The sequence below is a fragment of the Mustela nivalis genome (assembly GCF_964662115.1).
Source record: "Mustela nivalis genome assembly, chromosome: 8".
In the NCBI taxonomy this organism is placed as follows: domain Eukaryota; kingdom Metazoa; phylum Chordata; class Mammalia; order Carnivora; family Mustelidae; genus Mustela; species Mustela nivalis.
In genome coordinates this window covers 131,316,664-131,333,175 of record NC_139027.1, presented here as the reverse complement: position 1 = coordinate 131,333,175, position 16,512 = coordinate 131,316,664, and the positions used below count along the sequence as shown (strand labels likewise).

General features: G+C 48.0%; 1 protein-coding gene across 5 annotated transcripts in view; it reads right to left on the bottom strand.

Moving 5' to 3' along the window:
• EYA2 (EYA transcriptional coactivator and phosphatase 2) overlaps positions 1 to 16,512 on the bottom strand; it is a 272,621-nt gene that overhangs the window by 74,151 nt on the left and 181,958 nt on the right. For all 5 annotated transcript variants that reach the window (XM_082744870.1, XM_082744873.1, XM_082744874.1 and 2 more), the window contains one exon: positions 11,748 to 11,831. In XM_082744870.1, the coding sequence (XP_082600996.1) occupies positions 11,748 to 11,831 (84 nt within the window). The remainder of the gene's footprint in view (positions 1 to 11,747; positions 11,832 to 16,512) is intronic.

Here is a 16,512-nt window from a genome sequence, read left to right as displayed (position 1 = left end):
CTAGGACATCCTTCCAAGTGTTTCCAACCTCTTCTTCACCCACCCCCCGCCAGAATGACAACCACAGACGCTTGCTTGCTTCTGGCCCTAATGGATGGAGTGGAGCTGCCCGCAAAGTCGCCATCCCCGGTCCCACAAAGAAAATAATCACCGCTCTCTCCAAGGCCAATCTAAGCCCTCATTTCTTTATTAGCCACAAAGACTAAATACCTTTCACTTAACTGAAAAGAGAGCTGGAGGGGGAAAAACAAAGATTTAAATACAAGGTTTAACCCCCAGTGGGGGAAAGAAATCTCCGACTTCCTCAGAAAATCCTTTCCAAATTGTATTCATCTTGACTTAATCCACATCTACCGAGTGAATTAGGCAGTATTTATTTTGAAAATCTTATTTTATAGAGTTCCAAGGACTCTGTTTTCCTTGGGCAGGGCTGACTGCCTTTCAGAGCTGGAGGCCGCTGCGAGGGCCCCGCCAGGACTTTAAACTTCCAAGGTGCTAGCCTCACATGGCTAACACAGAGTCAATAAACACAGCTGAGCCTGGAGAAATTGGAAGGTTTTCTCATTAAAGAAATAAAATAAACAGATGTCCTTAAGCACTTTGGCTTGTGTTTGTCAAAGGATGGAAAGCGCTGGATGTCTGAGCGGCAGAAGCGAATTAGAGCTGCATCTCAAGGTAGACGGGGTAAAAAGAAAGAGAAGGAAAGAATCCGTGGGCCTCTGAATTAACTAATAGTCCTCCAGGGAGGGCACTTTTGATTTGAACCGTAGCAACTTCTACAAATAGTTTTTAACTGCTGGGTCATAAAACCGGGGTTTTTTATTTCTTCTCAGTCTGTAAAGCGGTAACGGACAGGCTCAGCCATGTATCGCCGACTGGATCTGATTGAATCCTGATGGCACCGCGCTGGGTATTGGATTCCGGAATCCGAGCCGGAATCACGTAATGACACCCTCTGAGGAGTGGGGGAGGGCTGTGGCTGGTCGGAAGGGGCAGAAGAGCTGTGGTTGGGGGGAGGCTATGGGCCTAGAGCCCAGATCTGGCCAGCCTCGCCTCGCTCTACCCAGCCTCTTCCAGACGCACAAAGACGCTGGTGGGCGGGCCGGATCTTTGAGAAAAGTTGTCACTAAGTGAGTTCATGGCTTATGTCTTATGGCACAGACTAATGTGTGAAGGAATTACCTGTGAGTCAAGTTTAAATGTCCATTCTGGTTCAGCACATCTGGAACCCGAGACTCTGCATTTCTAACAGCTTCCTGCTGATGGCGGGGCCCCGGGCCACACTTCACGTTGCTGGGAGGGCTTAGGGGACAATTTCCCATTCCTGAAATCAGGAGGAAGTCTGAACACTCGGACCTCCTTGGAATCTTTGTCTCCTCGGAAGCAGCCCCTGATCCCGGGATGCTGGTGTGAGCAGTTTAGCTGGGAAGAGACCCTAGAAGCATGGGTGGCACAGTAGAGAAGTGGGGGCCGGAGAAGGAAGTCAACACCCGCGTGGGACAGTGAGTGGGTCACGGCTGTAACTGGGGACGTCTGGGAGACTGTGAAGAACCCCCCAGAGTGTCACGGGTCCTGACAGAGGGAAGCTATCGTGCCCACAGGAATGGGGAGGGCTATGGGGACCGGGCGGGGCGTGCACAGTGTCACTGGAACAAAAAGTCTGTCCTCGCCACCTCATGATGATGACGGCGAAGTGACTCTATCGCCAGGTAATCCCAGCAAGAGAGGAACCCCAGCAGTAGGCGCTGTGACGAGCTCCGTGGGGCTCTGAGCCGTCGGGAGGGGGTTTAGACCTCGTCAGGAAGGGCGGAGAGCCCTGGGTGCGGACACTGGGTGGGGAGCCCTGCCTCCCTTCCAGCTGCTGGAGGAGGCGGAGCTGGGGCAGGTGGCAGGGGATTACATACTCGGAGTGAACAGACCCCCCCGCCACGACAGCGTGGCTAGACAGATGCTCCCAAGGAAGGAGACGGCCTGCGCTTCTGAGAGGATGCTAAAGCACAGTTTAGAATGAACTGACAGAGCTTCAAGGCCCCTGGAGGGAACCAGGAGCCAGTAATCTCTGCCCCCACACATCCTACACACTCTGGGAATAACCTGGCATTGGTGGGTCACAGAGGTAAGTGTCTGCTGGGACAAACGAGGGGAAGAGCTCCACAGTCCACTGCCCACGGGGCTGAGGGGCACCTGAGGGCATGGATCCTGCCAGAGGTCCCCGCTCTTTGAAAACTCAGGCTTGCTGTTGCCAGACCTCCCCAGTTTTCAAGAGAAGTGAGACATCCAGATTTTTATGTAAAGTATCCAGATTTAAAAATACTGCCAAGGCGCACAGGTGGCTGTTGATTAAGCATTGGACTCTCAGTTTGGGCTCAGATCATGATCTCAGGGTCATGGGATTGGCCCTGTGTTGGGCCCTGTGCTGGGCATGGAGCCCGCTTAGGATTCTTTCTCACCCTCTCCCTCTGTCCCCTCCCCACACAAGTGTGCTCTCTCTCTCTCAAAAAAAAAAAAAAAAAAAAAAAAAAAAAGAGGAGATATAGGGTACCTGGGTGGCTCAGCTGGTTAAGCATCTGCCTTTGGCTCAGGTCATAATCCTAGGGTCCTGGGATCAAGCCCTGGGATCAAGCCCTGCTCCCTACTAAGCAGGGAGCCTACTTCTCCCTCTCCCCTTGCTCCTCCCCCTGCTCATGGTCTCTCTCTCTCTTCATCAAATAAGAAAATAAATAAAAATTTTTTTTAAAAAGAGATATAAGAAAATACCAGCAATGACTTGAGAGCTTCAAGAAATGCCAGGGGGCCAGACTAAACCTGTCTTTAGGCCACATTTGGCCCTGCGTTATCGGTTTGAAACCTTGAATCTTTTCAGATTCAGCAAGGCATGAACCCCTAAAGGTGCCACGTGGACAGAAATTCTGCTCAGGCAGGCATGAAGGGTCACCTGGCTCCAGCCCAGGTCCCCCACCTGCAAAATGTCCCTGGCCGCTAGCCTGCCTAGATGGGCTCCTTGCACAATACTCCACAGCCTTCGCTGAGCCCTTGCTGTGGGCCAAGCTCTGGGTGAGGCCAGACCAGGCTGGCACCTAGCGTCTTGGCCCCAGAGAGATGCTGACAAGCCCCTGTCTTGTCATGTGTGCGGACATCTGCTCCCTCGAGGGCAGACGCCCTGGACTCTCACTTCTGCAGTGCTTGCAATCGCTCGCACTTAAAACTCCCTGCCCGCAAGCTATTTGTTTGTTTGTTTATTCAACAAATATTTGTCAAGCAGATGTACCGGGCACTGCTGGGTGCCAGGGGATGAAGCTATGAACACATCAGATCCAGTCCGTCCGTCCTTGGAGTTCACGGTCACGTAGAAGAGTTCACCCCAGCGGCTTTTCCTTTTTACCCTGAGAACATGCACATGGATCGCCGGGGATGCTGCTCCCATGCGTGGCTGGGAGCCATGGGCTGCACCCTGGCTTTCATCCCGTCCAAGCTGGGCAACAACGGCTGACTCCCCCCCACCTCTCTGAGCATCAGTTTCTCCAGAAATGGTTGTAAGAGGAGCAGTCATGCCTTACAGGCTTGTGGTGGAGATTCAGTGAGATAGAACATGCAAAATAACTCGAGAGTCCCTGAGGGTTGCCTGTCACAGTGCGGTCTATGCGGGTGGGTAGGTTGGGCAGCCTGGGTGATCTCCTCGTGCGGAAGCAGAGAAGGTTAACGTGGAATCTTAGGGGCAGGGTTTCTCAACGGCAGTTCTATGGATGTTTGGGGTCAGATCAATCTCTGTGGTGCGGGGGGGGGGCTGCCTGTGCATTGCAGGATGTTTCCCCAGCATCCCTGGCCTCCAGTCACTGGATACCAGGAGCACCCCGCTAAGCTGTGAAAACCCAAAATGGCCGGGGCATCGCCAAATGTCCCTTGGGGGGCCAGGTCACCTCCAGTTGAGAGCCACTGAGTCAGAACACTGCTGTTGGCTGTATGGTGACGCGGAAGGATCCAAAACCACAGAGCAGAAGGAAAGAAGTGAGAAACATGGGGTATTTAAACAGCGCTGTTTACAGATGTGACAGAAATGTACGCGAAAAATCCCAGTACGTATGTCACAGGAAGACAAACAGAATCCCCCACACTGAAACATGGGGAGAGAAGGAGGAAGATCCAAATGGGCCTAAAGGGAAACACACGTCGTGCCCCCGTGAAACAAGAGATGGGCTTTGCGTGCACAAAGAGTATGAATAACTCAGCGTCTGCATGTGAGGTCCAACTTAAATAACAGTGCTCACAGCAGAGTACTTGGCACAGAGTGCACTGTGCAAAAAATAGGAGAATTTGTTCAAGAGGAATTTGCTAGTTGGCAATAGGGGTCTCTTCCTCTGAAGAGACCTCGATAGGTGAGGTCTCTTCAGAGGAAGACCCTAGACAGAAAATAGGACAGCTCTGTAGCCCAGTGTTGCATTCTTCATCTGTGGTCGGTTCCTCCTCCAAAATGTAGCCAGGTTGCCACACTTCTCACTGCTCCCCCGCTCCCACCCTGGTCTACACAACCATTGTCTCTCAGCTGAACTGTTGCTGTAGCCTGCTCACTGGTCTCCCTGCTTCCGCCCTTGCTCCCCTGTGCTCTACTCTCCAGGAGAGCAGCCAGAGGGATTCTTTAGAAATAGAATTCAGATCCTGCCCTTCTTCTACTCCCAGCCTCCATGGCTCCCACTTCATAGAAAAAGCCTGGTGTGTTATTACTCTCATCCTTGCTTGCTCTGCTCCAACTTCCTCGTTGTCCCTAAAACTCACCCTGAGGCAAACTTCTGCCTCAGGGCTTTTGCACTTGCTGTTTCCTCTGCTCTTCCACCAGATATCTGTTCCTTTACTTCCTTTAAGTCTTTTTTTTTTTTTTTAAGATTTTGTTCATTTATTTGGGAGAGAGAGAGCATGATTGGTTGGGAGGGGCAGAGGGAGAGGAAGAAGCAGACTCTCTGTGGAGCAGGGAGCCTGATGGGGAGCTCAATCCCAGGGCCCTGAGATCATGACCTGAGCTGAAGGTAGACGTTGAACTGACTGAGCCACCCGGCACCCCCCTTTAAATCTTTATTCAACATTCAGCTTCTCCATGAGGCCTCTTTTTAAATTTAATTTCAGTCTCTCTCCCCTGAAATACCTAAAATACTTCTAAGAACACCATCCACAAAGCGAAAAGACAACCCACTGAATGGGGAAAACATATCTGCAAATCACATATCTACTGTTGCAAAATGTAGCAAATCGTGTATGCGTATATATGTATATATATACACATCATATAATTATACATATCATATATAATCATATATTTATATATATTTGTAAATTGTACATCTCTAAAATATATGTATATATCTAGAATATATGAAAAACTGGATACATATACACATATATATATCCAGAATATATAAAAATCTCTTAAAGCCAATAAGAAAAAGTCATAAACCAATTGAGAAGTGGGCAAAGGATTTGAATAGTTATTTCTCTAAAGAGGAGACTACAATGGCGAATAAGCACAGGAAAACATCATTGGTCAACGTAATTAGCCATTAAGGCCATATGAATCAAAACTACCGGGAGATCCCACTGCACACGGATCAGGAGAGCTATAACTGAAAAGACATGCACAAGTGTTGGCGAGGAGGTGGAGAAATTGGAACCTTAAACACTGCTTAGAGGATCATAACATGGGGCAACAACTCTGAAAAACAGTCCAGCAGTTGGTCAAAATGTTAAGCCTAGAATTCCTAGAGGACCCAGCAATTCCACTCCTGGGTATATACCTAAGAGAACTGAAGACATATGTCCCTGCAAAAGCTTGTCCTCAGGTGCTTGCAGCAGCATTTTTCATAAAAGCCCCAAACCCAGCTGTCCCTCAACTCATGAAGGGGCAGACAAAACGCAGTACAGTCCATACAAGGGAGAATCACACAGCGATGAGAAGGGATGGAGTCCTGGTACCCACTACGGCATGGATGGATCTTGAAAACAGGTTGCTAAGTGAAAGACCTGGTCACAAAAGACCACGTACTGTCGAATTTATTTGATAAAAACTGTCTAGAAAAGGCAAATCTATAGAGACCAAATGTAGATTAGTAGTGACCAGGGACTGGGGGAAACAGGGGGTGACCGCTGAGGGACACGGAGTTTTTTTTTGGGGTGATGACAAATATTCTAAAATTAGACAGTGGTGATGGTTGCATGACTCTAAAGATCCTAAAAACCAGTGATTTGTACAGATTGAAATGTCCAGGTAGAGCACATGGATTCTATCTCCAGAAAGCTGTTATTAAAAAGACACACACCACTGGTCCCGGAGTTGAGTTTCCAATCGGTGCTGAGCTGCCTGGAAGGCAAGGCACAAGGGGAGGAGTCAAGGCGGACCTACTGTGAACCCCGGGGCGGGGGCACTGCTGATGAATCCCTCTTAGAGTCCTTTCCCGGCCACAGGGAAAGAAAGACTCCCGACCACCTTGCATTTGCCTGATCCAGGATGGAAAAAATGGAGTTCAGGGACTGCTGGGAGTGAGGTGGGAGGAGGAGAGGTTAGGGAAGAGGCGGTGGCTGCTGGCAGCTCCAGCTCTCCCGGGAATTTCTAATGGATCCACAAGATGAGGGAGGTACAGCTACCAAAGGGGGATGCTCTGGCTCTGAGCACTGGGTAGGAAGAGATGGAAAGGAAGTGGAGAGATGACAGCCTCGAGCAGCACATGCCTCTGATTGGGAACAGGAAGAGAGCCCAGTTTCTGTTTGAAAACACAAACACTCTGTTTGGAATCATTCCTTAATCATTTTAGCTCTGTTGGTCTTATTTCCCTAAGTAAACAGCAAGTTACCCCTTTGGCTGGGACCACAGTTGGTATGATTTCTGCTTTCTATGCAGTGCGCAATGCAGTGGCCACAAGCAAAGAGCCATGGGGCCTTGGCGTGGATGTATAGGGTGTCTTGCCCTTCAGAACCCATTCTGGACCTCCATGGTCCTCACCCTCTTCTAGGAAGAGAATTTCAGTTTCCTTTGGGAAACATTCCTCCCCCATTCTGTGCATTTAGTTGGGATGGAGCTGACCTGTTCCTTTACTCTCTCTGAGCATTGGCTCCTGATCTAGCATGGCAAATCAGAGCCACAGAGGTTTGGGCAATGAGATTCAAGCCTGGGATCTGTGCTTGAATTCCAGGAAGTAGGTCTTCTTTTTCAGTTGGGATTGCTGACAGGGAGTTGCTATATGAAGAAAGTCAGCTGAGGGATACAGAAAGACCAAACCCTGAGAACACTGCTAGTGCTCCTGGATCTAGCCCAACCTGACTTCAGATACCTCTGAGTTGTTCAATTACTGTGATCCAATAAATATCTTTGTAGCTTAAATACTCCATGCTTCAAATTGACTTCTGCTTGATACCAGCTATTAATAATGAGCTTCACATAGCTATAGTTTCTAGGAAAAGCGCAAAGAGAAAGAGCTGTGGGCCAAAAGTCAAGGCCATGTATTTTAGTTCTAAGGAGGGCATGTATTGCATGGAGCACTGGTATTATATGCAAACAATGAATCATGGAACACTAAATAAAAAAATAATGATGTACTATATGGTGACTAACATAACACAATAAAATAAAACAAAAGGGGCTCCTGGGTGGCTCAGTGGGTTAAAGCCTCTGCCTTCGGCTCAGGTCATGATCCCAGCGTCCTGGGATTGAGACCTGCACGAGGATCTCTGCTCAGCAGGGAGCCTGCCTTCCCCACTCCCCTGCCTGCCTCTCCGCCTACTTGTGATCTCTGTCTGTCAAATAAATAAAATAAAATAAAATAAAACAAAACAAAATGAATACCCTGACTATATCACCTCCCTGTGCCTCAGTTACTCTGTCTGCAAAATGGGGGCCACACTCTTATTCTTCTGGGTTCTCGATACTTCTCTGACTTCCAAGTTTATTGCTGTAGCCAAGATTTCTCTTTGGAGCTTTAGACCTACAAATATGATTACCCTCTGGGATCTTTTTCCTCAACATTTTCCTCTTTCATTGTTCTTCCCTTTAGTAGATGTAGATGGTACTTTGTGCTAGGAAACGCTAGCTGTCCTTGGATATCCACTTTTTCTTTCTCCCTCCAGAATAATAGAATTCCTGAATGCCAAAGGGGCATGTGACTGGACTACATTTCCCCGACTCCCTTGCAGCTACATGCAGCCACATGATCAAGTTTCAGCCAATGGGATGTGAACAGAAATGCTATATACAGATTCTGAATCTGGCCCTTAACAGAGCAGGGGACAAATAAAAATAAAGTAAAATAAAGAGGGGTTAATTCTCTTTTTCCTGTTCCCCCTTCCCACTGCCTGGAACATACACATGGGGGCGAGCTAGGTTTTGTCTTGCCAGTGAGGGTTGATGTTCTGGGATGGCAGAGGACAAGTAGGGCCTCGGTGCCTTGTGCTGTGTAGCAGCCCTACCAGCTTGAGCTGCAGACACCTGCACTGTTATGAGCAAGAAATAAATGGTCTTGTATAAGCCATGGTTATTTTGGGTCTCTCTTGGGGTGCTTGGCTTTTGCAAATTAAAAAAGAAAAAACCCACCTCATTCCTCGCGTAGGGGAGAGCTGGAGGAGGGAGTGGTGAGTTCTAGAACTGGAGTGAATATGGCACACCGATGCTCCAGGGCTTCTCATCTCGGTTTTCCCTGGGCCTGCTGGGGGCTCCCGGGGAGGCAAGCGAGCCTGAAATATGACTCTTATTCTCTCCTGGGTGATCTTACTCTCTCTGGGCCTCAGTTTCTCCTTCTGTACTATGGAGACTATCTGGGCAGGGGGATCTCCTAGGTCCTTCCAACTGTGACCTTCTGTGGTTCTGAAATTCCAGGACAGTTGGAACTCACATGCCAGTGGGGCCAGGATGCTCCCATAAGTGGGTTAAACAGGCCAAGTGGGGGCTGTGGTTGGGCTGCAGAGTGCCCCCCCCCCCCCCACCGCTGAGGCCAGTCACTACTCAGCTCCCGTTGATTGCTGCCACATGAGAATGTAGGATTGCCAGATTTTCTAATTTTTCAAGAAGAGCTAGAGATCTGGATTGTTTTGGTCTCTGCAATCTCCTGATTTTTAAATGTTGGCGACAAATTCACATTTTTTCAAACACTCTAGGGGCCAAACAAAAATGTCTGCAGGCTGAATTTGGTCGTTGGCCACCAGCTAGGCATTTTTTGTTTTGATACTATTTCCCTTCCTTCCTTCCTTCAACAAATATTTATTTGAAGTCTTCTAAGTGGGGGGTACTGTTCTATGCACTGGGAATAAAGCAATGAACAAAACAGGGCAAAAAATGTGCCTGTCATCATGTAGCTTTCATTCCAGCGGATCATCCTGACTTACTCATGCAACAAATATTTATTGAGCAATTCTGGCCCAGGCACCGTTTGGCTGGGTAGGTAAAAAAGTGTTCACAGCCCCTGCCCTCATGGTACGTATAGCCTAGAAGGGAGATTGATGGTGAGTGTGTAATAGAGATGAAAAACACAGTAATAGTGAGAGTTGCAATTTAGATAAAGGAAAGTGGTTAGCTAAGTACTCTCGAAGGAAGCTACATTTAAAATGGGAACTGAAAGTAAGATTTCATCTAGTAAAAGAACATGCTAGAACATTCCAGATTACAGCAGAGGCTTCCGGTGTGCCTGTTTCCCATATCCCCTCAGCTGTGTCCGTTCCTGTACACGCAGAGGCTTTCGGTTGTGAGTGCTGTGCTCTGTGGCATTCTTGGGGCAGGCCAGACGTGCAGGGAGGTAACAATCCAGCAGAAGCCCTCAGCCTATGATGGAATAGATATCCCAGCAACCTCACTCGTCGGTGGTCCGCTCAGAGGTGTGTCCTACAGAATCTCCCCCAGGCTCCAGGGACCTGCAGTGGTTAACTCTTTGTGCAACATGTATTGGCCACCTCCCCTCCCCCGTCACACTTTCCCACTCTACACCTGGTACGTCCTGGGAGAAACCCAACAGAGATGTGAGAGAATGCGGCCAGCTTTGAGGACAGAAAGTAATTTAGGATGAGTAGCGGGAAACGGGGCTGCAGAGGCGGGCAGGAGTTAGCCCATGAAGGGCCTTGGGAGGCTGGGATTAGCGTTTGTCCACGGGGAAGCCAGTGACCATTTTCCAGCAGGGAAGTGACATGACTCCCCTGGGCCTGGGCTGTGGGACGAGCCCTCTGTAGGCAGCTGTAAAGGGCAAGGTCCGCAGCGGGCGGTGGAGGTGATTGGATTAGGGTTGGAGAGAGGATCACCTGGTGTGGGCTCAGAAAGGCTCTCTGGGCTTTGTCCCTGTCTTGAGGATGCTCAAAGTTCGGTTTCAGGAAGGGTGGTGACACAGACACAAAGACCATCCCCGAGATAACACAGCCTTACACAATCCCTGAGAGCCCAGCTGTTGCACGCAGCTGTAGGACCCCAGAGTGGGCTACTTCTAAAGGCAAGAAGGGGGAAGGTATGCTTTTTAGGGGGTGGGGGCTTTACCGGGGTGGTTAGAAAAGCCCTGACACCCAGACTAGCAGGTAACTCGCTACTGCAGCCCCTTTGGGATGGCCCCACTTTTGGCAATGCCTGCCAAGTCCACTCTGGTCTTTTTCGCAGCTCTGGACTCTGCCATCCTTTCCCAAAGCTGTGCTCCGTCCAAGATTGCACGCCGGATTTCCCCCAGGCACTGCTAGACATATTAACGGCGTCCCTACGTGGCAAGAGATTTCTGCACCACCGACACCATTTTTATATTCTCTACAACATAATGGCAGATGATAAATCTATCTTGCTAATTACACATCCAGCTTGTTATAACCCCCATAAAAAACACGAGCAGCTGGAAAAGCCATGAGGTGATGTCAAATCATATTTCTGGTCTCTAAACAGAAACAGAAATATTTTCCAGGCGCTGGTGAGTCTCATGGTTCCTACCCATGCGTGGAAGCAGCTGCCAACAGGTCGCTCGCCTCAGAGATGACAGCTTGCCTGTTCTCTAAAGCTCTGCCTCGCCACCCCCACCTGTCTCCCCAAAGAGACGGCCCCCACATGTGGTTTGCTGGGAAGCCAGTGGGGAGAATGCAGAGAACCGGCAGGCTGTGGGTGTGAGCAGCTGGGTTCACTTTTGCATTATGAAGGTGGTTTCAATGATTCTTCCATTCACCACCGCTCAGCCGATAACATTTGCCCCAAATCCTAACTGCAGGGTTCCCTGTCATACTTTGTCCACGATACGTTTGCAAAGCTGTTGTAAAGGTCCACTCTGGAACAGACAAGATGCCTCCCCCTCGTCTCAGAAAAACGGAAGGAAAATGGAATTCATCTGCCGGAGACACTAAGATAAACAACAGGGAACTAGAAAAATACTTTACTTCGTTTTTTAAGCTAAGATTACTGTTTTTGGCTGCCATGGATCCTCGCGCTCTTAGGAGGGAGACAGCCGAAGACTCTGAACTTATATCCCATCAAGTGAACGGTGAACACTTCATGTGTTGGAAGGAAGGCTTGGGGGACGACAGAAGGGGAAGCTAATTAAATTTTCACATGGTGAGGGAACATTCCATAGGAGCACTCAAACCCAGACTGACCTAGAGGGGCAGCTTTTGTTGGAGAAGCCGCCTCATAAACTGCCCCCACAGTTCCCAGGACAAACCAGCTGGACAGACCGTCATGTTGAAAAAAAAAAAAAAAAAAAAAACACCCCAGAAAACAACAACAAAAAAAGAGACAGAGAGAGAGAAGAGACAAAATGGATTCTTACCTTCCCATATCTGGACGCGAAAGTCCCGGTGAGTAAGGAGTGAAAAATAATTATCGTCTCATCCAAATCCCACACGAACACACGCTGTGATGAAAGAAAGGAAGAGACTGGAGACAAATGGACTCGCTTGCTTCTGACTTAATGTCTGCAGAAATTAATTCCCCGGGAGGAGAAAGAAATCTTGAAAAACATTATCTTTAAGTTATAAAACATGTGACTCACTGATGTGTCACTGGGTCCCCATCCAACCTTAGCCGTGTCAAATGTATTCTGATGGCCAATTTTGGGCTCCTATCAACCCAGAGATGCCAGAACCAAGAAGCCTGTTCTTGCCTTCCACATAAAAGCTCAAAAATGGAGGAGCTCAGGCCAAAAACAACAATAAAAATCATATAACTCATTTGAAAGAATGAAGTACTACCTTTTTGCATTCACCGCTCACCGTAAGCCCAACTACTTCTCAATACTCCTGTTTTTTAGTAATTCTGGTGTTTACCTCTGTAACATATTTATGCCTTTTTTGCTTACCAGTTTGCCAACTTTAGATAATAGGTTTTGACTGAGCAATGCAAAAGATGAGAGTTTAGCTCATTTCTCTAGGACTTTACATTTTTCCCATAAGTGAGCCCCACTAGTTCTGAGACCATCCACTCTGGACACTCTCCCCTGCTGAAACAGTGAGTCCGCCATGGAAGACTCTGGCTGTTGGTGTCCCCAGCCCCTCCGCAACCTCCTCCTCACTCTCATCTGAGCAGCGTTAGCCTTCCTTTCCCTCCGCCAAAGTGGACGGATCACATTTCCTTCTAGGGCTATACTTCAATCTTCTGTGCTCAGTCTAGATGTTGGCTTTCAAAGTTAGTGACCAGTAATGATCACCCACATCATGTGATTATGTTTCACTTCAGAGGCAAGGAAACTGCTGGGATTTTGCTTCCTTCTCTGCGTGTCCAGTGTCCTAACCCCCGAGTCACTTTCAGGAGACCATTCCTCCCACTAAGGTCACGTCCTTTCCTGTGCTCCTTCTCAATTAAAATCATGCCATATCCTGGTTTGTTCACATAGGAGCCATGCCTGTCTGGAATAACATTTTGTTTTTGCAGGAGTTTATTAATTGATTTAATTCTTTTCTTGTTTCCAAGGATGTGGCTTTATTAGAATCTTTAATTTGGTCACACCCTCCATATCAAAGATGTTCCTCCTCAGTGACAGAATGTTCCAGTGTAGACTGGATCATCTTCAGGCTTGCTGCAGAGCTAGTAGCATCTTGAGATGTCCTTTTACTTTTTACTGCATTTCCAGATGAGATCCTCTATTTCCTGGATCCTAAGGCTCTCTCTTAGTCTTATCTTTCTTTCTTTTTTTTAAAAAAGATTTTATTTATTTGAGAGAGAGCAAGGGAGCACAGGCGTGAGGGGGGAAGGAGTGCAAGTGGGGAGGAGCAGAACAGGAGGGAGAGGGACAAGCAAACTGCGCTGAGTATAGAGCCCATCTTGGGGCTCGATCCCAGGCACATGAGATCATGATCTGAGCTGAAACCAAGGGTTGGACGCTTAACCAACTGAACCATCTGTATAGAGCCCATCTTGGGGCTCGATCCCAGGCACATGAGATCATGATCTGAGCTGAAACCAAGGGTTGGATGCTTAATCAACTGAACCATCTAGTTCCCCTCTCTCTTGCTTTTCTTCTTTGTTTTACCCGAGTATATCCTTAAGCTGTTTCTTCTGAAAGGGTGCTTAGAAAGTAGAATTCCTACATTTCTGATCTATTTTGATTTTCCTCTGTGGTACCTCTGGGTACAGAATTCCAATTGGAAAATAATGCCTTCTAGATGTTGGAAAGCATTCCTCCATTAGCTTGATGCTCAGTGTGACTGGTGAGAAGTGTGATGTCTCACTGATCTTCAGTCCTATGTAGGTTTTGCTTTTTTTTCCCTTTTGGACACTTTAGGATCTTTATATTTGCAGACCCGAAGTTCCATTAGGATAGACCCAGGTGTGGTCTTTTGGCATTCATACTGTTCATTTTCAATCTTATTCTTTAAAATGATTTCTTCCCACCTTTTCCACTGTTTCCTCTTGCTGGAATTTCCAACAGTCAAATTAGACTTTTTTGATGGATAAGGCTTATACTCAAAAAAATATATTCTCTATAATTTTGTCTTTTTGATCTGTGTTCTGGGAAGTTTCTTAAACATTTCTTCCCAACCCTTCCATTAAACTTCTGATTCTGTCATTTTAAAAATTTCCAGTGACTCTTACTTTGTCTCTGAGTTATTTTCTTCCCAAGAGCCTCCATTTCTTATTTTATGGATGCGAGAGCTCCTTTGGATCCTTATAAGAAAACCAATCAGAATTTTCCTACATTCCTGTTTCTTAAATTACCTTTCACGTGTCCTCTACCTTATCCTGGCCTTATTTTTCATTGTTGGTTTTCCTGGTGATCAGTATGTTTAAGAGCATGGGGCCTGACTGATTGTATGTGTAGCTGATGTTGGGGGCAGAGGCCAAGGTCATGTACTCAGTCTGCCATCTTGAATGGGCCATCCTGGAAACTTCTTTGGAGGTGAACGGCTGTACTTACACACTGCCCTTTGCCATGCTTTTAACAGTAAAGGGAAGGGTGGTCTGTAGGAGGAAAAGGTCAGTTAGTGCAGGGGTCTTCAAAGCAATCAGAAGAGCTGAGTATTATTTCATGACTTTTTGGGTCCAGTTATAGTTATGGGTGTGTATGGGCTGGGTCACGGTAGTAAGTGTAGTTCTTATTAAGGGTCATGGTAAAAAAAAGAAAAAGTTTTTTTCTGGGTTTCAGTATGCTAAGTCCTAATTTATTTGAACTAACTCAGTTGGATCAGTGAAACTGAGAAATTTTATTTGAACTAACTCAGTTGGATCAGTGAAACTGAGAAACTAAAAAAATCAGTCAATATGTTCAAACTGGATGCAGATTCCACTCAGCGATGTACTACATTCCCTCAGAAAAACCTTTGTCTCCCTCCCCTGCCCTAGATCTGCTGTGGGTAGGTTCCTGGTAGCTATTCTGCAGGCGACCCTACTCCTTAGCCCACCGTGGTCTGGGCCAGGGAAAGCCCTTAATCCCAACCGAGTCCGAGGTCTTTCCTTGGAAACTTGAAATCGGAACCTGGAAAGCCACTCCTCATCTTTGAGGGGCTGTTGGCAGACACATGCTCTGAAGGATGGGGAGGGCCAGTCTCCAGGGAAGAGAGGGAAGGAAGATGGAAAGACCACCCCACACACTTCCAGGACCTGGTTTCAGTCAGAGGCAGAGCGAGGTTGGAGGAGGGTGGAGCCCAGGAACTAGGTAGGGTGCGCCTGCGCTGAAAAGATACCATGGTTGGTCGGGGATTCTGGCACCTTCGCTGTGCCGCGTGGGGAGAGAAAGGGTAAACACACTTCCTTGCCCTGTGTACCTCCTGGTTCCAGGATCTTGCTGACACTCCCCTGTCCCCTGCCCTGGGGTTCTACAGGAATCTCGGTATCCCTAAAATAACTTCTGCTTTTTCACTTAAGCTAGCTCAAGTTGGTTTCTGGCACCTGTAGTCAAGGGATTGTAACTAATCTACAGTCAGAATTTCTCTCCTTTCCACTTTCTGCATAACTTCTGTCTCATGGGCTTCCGTCATTAGCAACACGGCCAAAGACTTAGGAGGTGCGACCGGGGCAAACCCTCCACGCAGACATTAAGCACGGAAGTGAAACACAGCTCGCACCTTTTCAACTGTTCTTGCCCAGTGGTTCTTTCCTCTGGAATCCAGAAGCAGAGGTTTCCAGAACGATAGAGCCCCGCAATCCCAGACTTCCATGCACTCCTGCAGCCTTCTCAGTTCAGCGGAAAATGTCTATCCCCACTCCTACCAAGAGCAGGAGCCACATTAAGTGACTGAATAAAAAAAAAAAAAAAAAAGGCATTAATGTATGTGCTGCTCTTGGTGATTTCCTTAGATCTGCCACTCGAAGCTGCAGGAAATCCTCAGGAGCAGAGGAGGCAGAAAAAACAAAGACAACCTGAGGCAAACGAATTTTCTTCTAGCCTTTTGCAAAGACCTAATCCTGCTGAGGGGATGGTGTAAAGTCTTCTTGGTGTTGGAAGGAGAGGCCTTCAAGAATTAGAGGAAAAGTGAGAACAAATCCCTTGGCCTGAGAGCCATCCCAGTGGGGACGCTGGCTCTGTGGCAGGTCCCCAGGGAGGCAGGCTCTCAGCGAGGATGGCTGCTGGTCTACCTCAGGAGGCCGACCAAGGGAAGGAGACGAGCACGGTGTTCAAAATATTTAACACCTTCTGGGAAAGCTGGAACAGACACTGGCCATAAACAAGCACTTAAAAACCCTGCCAGTCAATACTGGCTAACTAGTACAGCTCTACCAATGAACACCGGCTAAGTAGTACAGCTCTCCCAGTGAACATCGGCTAACTAGTACAGCTCTACTACCGGCTAACCAGTACAGCTCTCCCAGTGAACACTGGCTAACTAGTACAGCTCTACTAGTGAACACGGCTAAGTGTCAAAATCCCTGGGGCTGGCATTTGTTGTTAGGTGCCCAGCATCCATCCCTGCCCGATAGGAGCACTCTGGTTTTCTTTTCCCGTTCTGAGCTGTCTCGGTGGATCTGTCAAGCAAGGGCAAGCCTGAACCAGGCCAGAGCGCTGCTGTCTCCTTGGCGTTGGACACTGAGTCGAGCGGAGCTAGCATCTCACACTTACTCTCCGGTGGGGGCAGCTTCCTCGAAGTTCCCGAGATCGCTCA